The sequence below is a fragment of the Pteropus medius genome, unplaced genomic scaffold (assembly GCF_902729225.1).
Source record: "Pteropus medius unplaced genomic scaffold, Ma_sr-lr_union100, whole genome shotgun sequence".
Lineage (NCBI taxonomy): Eukaryota > Metazoa > Chordata > Mammalia > Chiroptera > Pteropodidae > Pteropus > Pteropus medius.
The window spans coordinates 2,639,514-2,649,279 of record NW_024354911.1 but is presented as its reverse complement, the minus strand read 5'-3'; the positions used below and the strand labels follow the sequence as shown (position 1 = coordinate 2,649,279).

At 43.6% G+C, this 9,766-nt stretch overlaps 1 protein-coding gene across 3 annotated transcripts; it reads right to left on the bottom strand.

Moving 5' to 3' along the window:
• On the bottom strand, positions 1-3,855 carry FAM219B (family with sequence similarity 219 member B). Of its 3 annotated transcripts, none has more exons than XM_039856585.1 (5): positions 3,553-3,852; positions 3,265-3,352; positions 2,483-2,560; positions 1,995-2,043; positions 1-500 (listed from the first exon to the last, which is right to left on the bottom strand). In XM_039856585.1, exons 1-5 carry the CDS (start codon positions 3,764-3,766, stop codon positions 333-335), a joined length of 597 nt encoding a protein of 198 aa, XP_039712519.1. In that variant the 5' UTR covers positions 3,767-3,852; the 3' UTR covers positions 1-332. The 3 variants fall into 3 exon arrangements, with proteins under 3 accessions (XP_039712519.1, XP_039712520.1, XP_039712521.1); XM_039856586.1 differs by having other exon boundaries at positions 1-497; positions 3,553-3,851; XM_039856587.1 differs by having other exon boundaries at positions 366-500; positions 1,886-2,043; positions 3,553-3,855.
• Positions 3,856-9,766: the final 5,911 nt, after the last annotated feature.

Genomic DNA, 9,766 nt, shown 5'->3' with positions numbered 1-9,766 from the left:
TCAGGATGTCAAGTGTTTTTCTTAGCCGCTTTGTCATTCACCCTAAGAGCCAGAATTCCTCTATTCCTGCCCTTATTAAAGTGGTTTTGCCAAACTGTTCCAACAGCAGAGGAAACCTGCAGAATTGCACGTATTTCACCCTATAACCCAGATAGGGTCCTCTGGCCTGAAAAGCACCAGGTAAGGGGTAACTGCAGGTCACTGACCTTCCCAGAAGGTCCGTGCCTCCAGTGATTGGGGCAAAGAGCAATTCCCACTGCACTCTGTGACCTATGAAGAACTGAAAGGGCTCTGCAGGCATGATGGGCAGGACCCATTTTAGGGGGTTATGTCTACTGGAGAGTACAGGAGGAGGAATCCCCAAGACAGCACCAGCAGCAGGAGCACGTGGAGGACGTCATAGGCTTGGGGGGAATGAGGTCCAAGTCCTCATCATCTGGAATCTCATCCAGGTGATACCCATCCTGGAGCAGCTGGCGGCTCACATCCTGGTTCACCTGCTAAGAGCAGGAGAGAATTGTAAGCCAGGCTGCAAAGCAGAAATAACTGGTGCCAAAAGGCAGCCCACATTCCCTTACTGGAGCTTCCAGTCCAAGCTCCACCCTCAGGATAAACCCACAAATCCCTGGACTATAGGAGGAAGTGCCAACTTTTCCTACCTGTGCCTCAGGCAGTGGCACCCAGGGGCCTGAGCCAGTACTGTCCAGGCTGCACTGTCTTGAACCTCAGGGAAGGTGCTCTCTAAAGAATACTGAGGCATCTTATAGAAATACCAGATTCTAGATTGTTTGAAAATCAATGCTCTGACCTTTCCCCCTGGGAACTCAGACGGGTCTCTGAGAAGGCTGAAAAATATAGGCCAATGATAGAACAATGGGGTGGAATAGTAGAAGAACATGACTTATAGTAGAATAGGGTGGAGAACGGCTCTGTCTACACTGCTGGTTAGACATGTTGTCCTTCAGTGCCAGCAGAGCTCATTCCTTGCAAAGTGGAACCTGTCTGCCTAGCTTTACCAGTTCTGCTGAGCAGAAGGAAAATCAGACTGGAATAGTGTAGGACTTTCTCTGGCTTTTGACTAATTTTTCTTTTCTTAGTTTTAACCATTTCAGGCACCCAGCTATTCAAGGAGGATACAATTTACAAGCTGCCTCTATTCTCTTTGGCAGAAACTCAGGGGTAGCCAAAGGTTTCCAGAATAAATACCAGTGGTGTACAGTCATGTCTCCAGCACTTCACTTGTCATAGGCAGTAAGCTACATATGCCAGAACTTTGTCTCTTGTTTTTGTCTGGAACAATCACTCTGGAAATATGTCCAAAAGGCCAGCCCAGGAGTATCTTAGTCTGAGTTCCCATGGAAGGAACAACTGACACAATAGACATATGGCCTGGAAGAAAGCAAGCTTGGTGGAAGATGGCTGGGGGACAGACAAGAATGCTGATCTCAGATGCAAGACAATAAAAAGGGAGACTATGAGTTACTGTGTGTCCTCCAGTAACTATGAGTTACTGGAGGACAGGCCTAGGACCAGAGTCCAGGCTGCAGGAGACATTTCAAATTAATAAGGAAGACTTAGCTCTAAGCACTACCTGAAGAAAGAATTATGCATGTGTTGCGGGGAAGGCAGACAGCAAGGTTTCTTGGAGGTAGTGAGTACCCGATTATAAGAAGCATCCAAGCAAGCAGAGGTTGGTAAACACTTATCTGGGATATATCTAAAAGATTCCTTTTCTCAATGGTGGCCTGGACTAGAAGACTTGTGAGGTCATTTCCAGCCCTAAGGGCCTATGGTCTTTTGGATTTTCAACAGCTCTCCTCAGACACCTGTACCTCTGCTGGGTGAAGGGGGCATGGGGGGCGGCGTAGAAAATTGGAGAACCAACCGAAGTCTGGCATAGTGCCATGCATGTAGCAGGCACCGGACAAGCATTTAGCAGTGGTGATGACACTGCCTGAAGCCTGGCCCCACACAGGAAGGCATTCTGGACTTGCCTCTGCAGAGGAATACCCGGAGGAGTATCTGGATTCCAGCTCCCCATCACTAGGAGAAGAGGAAGACAGTCAGTTCAGTGGGATGCCTATAGAGCACAGCTGCAAATGGCCAGGTGGAGATCATGCAAGGGCATCTGCAGGATTTATAAAGCAAAGACCACACACCATAGAACTCAAGCCCGGAATTTGCTGTAAGTACAAATGGTTTCTTCAATGGCTTCAGCAGGGTGAGGGTTACTGTCACTAATAGTGCAAGACATAAGGCAGGATGATTTCCCCCAGACAAGGTTGGTGCTCCAAATCCAAGAGCAGCATGAGTCCTCTGAGTCCTCTAATCAAGCCATCTTGGGAAGGGACAGTGCTCCAAAGACAGCCCTGGAACATGCATGAAGGGTCTTGGAAGAGATAGGGAACTAGCAAAGGCACCAAGCAATCTGCTGTTGTACCCAACTCACTCCCTAAGGGATAGTTCCAAGGAGAGCACTCACCTGTCAGAGTCGAGGGACACCAGGTTTTCATCTGGACTCTGACTAAGAGCAGTATAGCCCTTATTAAACTTCACTGACCTGAGGGGAGACGGGGGAGAGGTCATGCAGATATGAGAACCAGCATTTATAGAGAAAGCCAGAGTCCTTGCCCTTACGTAAAAAACTAACTGTACTCCTGACTTGCCTTCTATCTAGTCACACACCCACCAATGCCAGCCATGTGTCTGGCTACAGCTCCTCAGAATAGGCAATTCCCCACACCACTCCCCCTACTACTCAGGAAGAAAGGTGCACCTTTTTCTGAATCAGGAAAAGCAAATCCTCCCTACATTTATTTAACCAGAGTACAGAAAAACCTCAACTCCTTAGACAAATCCCCTCACCTGAGTTTCAATTCTTATCTGTAAAAGAGGCACCGGATAAGGTCCTACCCAGCCCGCAGTTTACCAGTTTTAATAAAAACACAGCACTAGCTGTTTCCATGCTGCTCTCCATCCTCAGTCCTAGGGACCCAGCCATTATGCTCCTCATTTAATGAATGATTCTATGCCCTGACAAAACTCTCTAATTCCAAAGAAAGTCTTTTCCCTGACACCATCACATCCTTAAAGGAAAAAGAAAAAAAGGTCGTTCCTCTTCCTCCTTTAAAATAGGGAACTTGACACGTTGGCCTCAGGGGAATCCCTAGCCCGGCCTTAAACGTGAGTCCTCTGTCTCCCAGACCCAGGACTAAGGCCTTTTCTGGAAACTGCTTGCACAGAAGAGGTGGCCCTTGCTGACACCTTTTCCCTGAAGAGTCGGGGCGGTTCGGCGAGGCCCCCAGCATGCCTTTTCTTCGCAGAACGGCCTTGGCCAGGTCCCGGTGCTTCTCTGGAAGTCAAAGGGCCCGGGTCAGCGGAGTCTTCCCCACTCTGCCGTGTCTCCCAAACGCCAGGAACCCACTCTCGCCGAACATATTTTCGGGAGCGGACAGCAGGTGCCCCTCCGAGGTCGCCCCAGTGGAGCTCCGGAGCCCGCCCGGGGGACACGGCAGCCCGCCCAGGCAGAGACGCCCATCAGGCCGCACTCACGCAGCTTGGCCTGAATGGAAGGTACGCGCATCACCATGTACGGGCCCCGCTTCTCCACAGCCGCCGGGGTCCGCTCCCCCACCCGGGGTACTCTGCGGCCACTTCGCCCAGAGGGCGCCCCCGCAGCTCCTGCCACGCGGCCCGGAACCCCGCCGGGCCCAGGTCCTGGAGTTGAAGCCCGCGCCGCGTGCCCACTGGGCTCCGCGGTCGCCATGGCCTGGCCACGCCCTGCCGATTTGCGGGGCCCAGCTGTGTGGCTAACCAGCCGACAGCCCGGACGGAGGGAGGGGTCTTTGAACAAGATGGCAGTGCGCAGGCGCAGGTCGTACTCACACGAGCTTCCGGCCCCGCCTCCTGTGGGCGTGGCATAGCTTTCGCCTTTGTGGGGACGGGGTAGTTTCCCTCCTCCTTTTCCGGCGCTCTGAGGTTCTTGTAGTCCCTCTGAAGGTGGGGCTATCGCGTCCAGTCTGTCTGTAGTCAAAGTCACATATCAGTATTCATAGAGAGTGTGCTCCCGCAGACCGAGCCCTTTACGTCCCTGCGCCCACATGCTCTCTGCGGTGACTCGCGGGTCATATCGCCACACCCGGAACTCCCCAAGGGCAGGGCTGGGAGAGTTTGGGTTAAACCGAAAAGGGCTGTATGAGAAAGGGAGATATTAGCGTTCTTCTCCAGAAAAGGAAACGGGCCCGAGAGAGTTTCAAGGACCTATCAGAGGTCACGTAACTAGAGGCAGTGCCTGGACTAATCGAGCTATCGCCAAACGCACGTGATTCCCAACACTACGCGTTGTCTGAAACCTTGGACGAGGCCAGACCCTCTCTAGTCCTCAGTTTCCACATTTTAAAATGTGGATATAATGCACTGTCGTACAGCTAAAATAAAAATAGGCCGTAGAAAAGAGAGTGAAAGTGCGCTGAGTCTGTGTGTGGCAGGGCACGGTGCTGTCACTGCTCTTGACTTCTTTGGCCCCCAAGAGATGTGTTTGTAGCTGGCTAGAAAGAAGCTCCAGATCCTTGTGGGAATTGCCAAATCTCATGAGGCTGTCCCGAGGCTAATTTATTGGCCTCCACAGCGTATGTCAACAATATAGAACTTCTGAGCTTCCAGGGCCACCCAAATAGTTGAGTTAGACTATGCCTTAGGAAGGATAGGAGAAAAGAATTTAGGGATGGAGTTGTTTTTTTTTTTTTAATTAGAAGCACAAAGGAATGCTGACTATTTTGGTAGATTCCACCCCTATTTTGACCTCCAGAAACAGCACTTGCATATGGCTGAACTTAATATTTAATCCTCTTGACCGCCCGCTGAAGCTGGTTGTTACTTCTGTTATACAATGGGACTTAGACTTGGTCAAACTCACTAGTTAAGTGGTAAACCTAGAATTTCAACTCAGCTCCCAGTGGACTCCTAAGAAATGGTTTTTCTCATGATTATGATGCCAGTTAAACTAATGGGGACCTTACCAAAGGCCAAAGAAAATGTGATCAAAACCCACTCGATGTCACAAAATGTCCAGAAACTTGTAGTAAAAAAGTCTGAGCGCCCTTATCTATACCCCTCTTGAGGCTCATCATTAGTGCTCAATTAATTGCTATGTGATTGGACATGAACTCTGAATCCAGACTATTTGCTTTGCTACTTACTGGCATAACATAAACCTCTTTATGTTTCAATTTATTTAGCTGAGAAATGGGGATGATAGTACCTATCTAATAGTATTGTGAGGTTCAATTGTCAAGTGCTTGGAATATAGTAAGCACTGGGGAAATGTAACCTTACAAAGCTTACACAGTGTTCTAAGTATTTAGTGTTTATTCTCTCACTTGGCTTTATGCTCCCCAAGGGGACTACCTTATTCATTTTCCTATCCCTTGTTTTTAGCACAAAGTCATAGCAATACATATTTGTCGAATGAATGTTCTGTTTCCCCTTTTAACTTTTAGTTAATTTAGAATCATAGGACTTTGGAGCTAGGAGAGATCTTAGAAATTATATAGTCCAAGTTCATTTTATTTATTTATTAAAAAATTTTTCCAAACTCATTTTATTAATGAAGAAATTGTGATTGCCCAACTGTCCTGGCCTGGATGTGGGCAGTTCTCTTTCTCATTTAAGAAATTTATTCGTTAGGAATTTAAGCAAAATAAATTACTCCTCACTCCCCAAAACGAACAACAAAGAGTAAAGTCTAAGTTGAAGGGAATGAGTCTTCTGGGCAAGAACTTCCACAGCACATAGGACCCAGAGCCACTCTTCTTCACCCCTTCTACTCAAACCCTAACCCAAAGTGACTGCGCTGGCTGGCTCCCTTGCTGTACTGCGGATCCTCAGATCTTTCGTTCAGCAAAGCTTTATTCATCTAAGGTGTGGCAGGTACTATTCCAGGCCCTATAGATCTAATGATGAATTGGACAGATAAGGCATCTCCTAGTTTCTGATTCCAGTCTTCTTTGTTATTGGGGGTGGGGTGGAGTGGAGGTAAATTCTTGGCTGTTAGGAGCAAATACTTCCACCCTGGTTTTCAAGCCCTCCTGCACTTGTTTGAGCAGTTGCATCTTTATCCTTGGCTCCAGATCATGGGAATCCCACCTATTCCCTAATTTTCTTTAGTCCTGGAACATATGAATCTTCATCATCAGTCAAGAATGATGGTTATGCTGTCCACCGGCAAGTATCTGGGATTAGGCATAGGGATGGGGAACAGTTGTGAATTTTTGTTTATTGAGGTATAATTGACATATTAGTTTCAGGTGTACAACATAATGACTCGAAATTTGTACACATGGCAAAATCACCACAATAAGTCTAGTTAACATACATCACCATACAGTTATAATTTTTTCTTTTTTTCTTATAATGAGGACTTTTAAGATCTACTCTCTTAGCAACTCTCAAATATGCATTACAGAATTAAGTATAGTCACCATGCAGTGCATTACATCCCCATGATTTATTTATTTTATAGCTGAAAGTTTGTGCCCTTTGATCTCCTGCACCCATCCCCTAGTTCTAACAGGTTTTTTCCCCTGCATCCACCAATCTGTTCTCTATATCTATGAATTTGTTTTGTTTTGCTTTTATATTCTACATATAAATAAGATCATATGGTCTTTGTCTTTCTCTGTCTGACTTATTTCACTTAGCATAAGGTCCATCCATGTTGTTGCAGATAGCAAGACTTCATTTTTTTATGGCTGAATTGTTTATTTTTATATATATAATTTCTTTATCCATTTATCTATCAGACACTTAGATTGTTTCCATATTGTAAACAATGCTGCAAAATGAACACAGTGGTGCATATATCTTTTTAAATTAGTGTTTTCATTGTCTTCGGATAAATACCCAGAGTGGAATTGCATGATCATGTGGTAGTTCTGTTTAAATTTTTAAGGAACTTCCATACTGTTTTCCATAGTGGCTACACACACAGTCCCGCCAACAGTGCGCAAGGGTTCTATTTTCTCCATATCCTTGCAAACATTTGTTATATCTTTTTGAAAATAGCCCTTCTAACAGCTGTGAGGTGATATCTCATTTTGCTATGATTTGCATTTCATTGATGGTTAGTGATGTTGAGCATCGTTTCATATGCCTATTGGCCATCTGTATGTCTTCTTTGGAAACATACCTTTTAAGATCTGCCCATTTTTAAATAGGATTTTTGTTGTTGTTGTTGTTGAGTTGTATGAGTTCTTCGTATATTTGGGATATTAACCTCTTATCAGATATATTATTTGCAAATATTTTCTCCCATTCAGTAGGCTGCCTTTTCATTTTGTTGGTGGTTTTCTTTGCTGTGCAGAAGCTTTTTAGTTCTACTTATTTATTTTTCCTTTTTTTGCCTTTGCTGTTGGAATCAGATCCAAAAAATCATTGCCAAAACCACTGTCAAGCTTACCACCTAGCTTTTCTTTAGGAGTTTTATGGTTTCAGATCTTACATTCGAGTCTTTAATCTATTTTGAGTTAATATTTGTGTATGATATAAGATAGAAGTCTAGTTTTATTCCTTTGGTATGGCTGTCCAGTTTTCCCAACATTATTTTTCGAAGTGACTGTCTTTTTCTCTTTTGTTGTAAATGAATTGACCATATATATGTGGGTTTATTTCTGGGTTTTCTATTCTGTTCCATTCATCTATGTATCTGTTTTTATGCCAGTACCATACTGTTTTGATTATTATAGCTTTGTTTGAAATCAGGTACTGTGATGTCTCCAACTTTGTTCTTTTTTTCTCAAGGTTGCTTTGGGTACTTGGGGTCTTTTGTGGTTCCATACAAATGTTAGGATTGTTTGTGAAAGATGCCATTGGAACTTTGATAGGAATGCACTGAATCTATAGATTGCTTTTAGTGTGAACATTTCATCTTTTAGTATGGACATAAATTCTTCTAATTTATGAGCACAGGATTTCTTTCCATTTATTTGTCTTTAATCTCTTTCACCAATGTCTCATAGTTTCCAGTGTACAATTCTTTCGTCTCCTTAATTAAATTTATTCCTAGATATTTTATTCTATTTGATGCAGTTGTAAATGGGATTGTTTTCTCAATTTCTCTTTCTGATATTTCATCATTAGTGTATAGAAATGCAACAGATTTTTGAATATTGATCTTGATTCCTGCAACTTTAATGAAGCCATTTATTCTAATAGTTTTTTTGGGGGGGTAGGGTCTTTAGGGTTTTCTATATATAATATCATGTCATCTGCAAATAATGATAGTTTTACTTCTCCTTTCCCAATTTGGATGCCTTTTATTTCTTCTTCTTGCCAGATTGCTCTGGCTAGGACTTCCAATACTGTGTTGAATAAAAATAGAAGAGTGGGCATCTTTGTTGTCCCTGATCTTAAATGAAAAGCTTTCATTTTTTCAGTATTGAATAGGATGTTAGCTGTGGGCTTCTCATATATGGACTTCTTTTCATGCATGTATGTATTTTGATACCCTGCTCCTTGAAACAAAGCCTGCCCTTTATGTATGGCTTTTATTATGTTGAGGTACATTTCCTCTATACCTACTTTGTTGAGCATTTATCATAAATGGATGTTAAATTTTTTCAAATACTTTTTCTCTATATTGAGTTGATCATACCATTTTTTAACCTTAATTTTGTTAATGTGGTGTTTCAAGTTGATTGAGTTATGTATGTTGAAACATTCTTGCATCCCTGGAATAAAACCACTTGATCATGGTATAAGATCCTTTTAATGTATTGTTGTATTTAGTTTGCTAATATTTTTTGAGGATTTTTGCATCTATGCTCATTGGGGGTGAATTTTTTGTTCTGCTACTTCCTTCTGAAGCTCTCTTTCCCTACCTCACCAGCCTAGCCGTTGACTTCTCCCATATTGGTAGAGCATAGGAAACTGATGGAGCCTATGAATCTGAAGGTCTTTCTGGGCTTCCAGGTCACCCCACCTTCATCCCAACATTAATTTATGTCACCTCCCTCTAGGGAAGAGATATTTCCCAATCTTCAGAACATTCTCTTATGGACTGTCATACCCACTTTACATGTGTAAGAGGAAATGAGGGTCACAGGGGTTAATTGACTTTCCTAAGGCCACAGTGCTGTAGAGTTGAGAATTGAATCCTTATCTGCCTCAAAAGCCTGTCCTCTTTTTATGCCAGTCAGGTGTGTGTCTTTAATATTATGGACTGAATTGTGTCATTTCCCCCACCTCATCCCCAAATTCATATGTTGAAACCCTAAAGCCCATGAGATCATATTTGGAGACAGAAACTTTAAGGAGGTGATTAAAATTAAATGAGGGTGGGTCCCTAATCCAATAAGGTTGGTCCTTATAAGGGATGTGTGCACACAGAGTAAAAGGCCTTGTGAGGACACAGCAAGAAAGTAGCTATCTGTAAGATAGACAGAGAGACCTCATCAGAAACCAACCCTGCTGGCATCTTGATCTTGAACTTTCAGCCTCTAGAATTGTGAGAAAATACATTTCTGTTGTTTAAAACCACCTAGTCTGTGGTATTATTATGGCAGCCCTAGCACACTAATACAAATGACAGTTTCCAAAATTTCAGAGAGAAATGTGCAGAATCTACATCCAGAGCATGACACTTGCTCTCACAAAATACTTTTAGAATTAAAATGCTGGGGAGGAGACTGGCCAAGATGGCATAGAAGGTAGATACTGTGCATGCCTCCTCTCATGACCACACCAATATTATAATGAAACTACAGAGCAA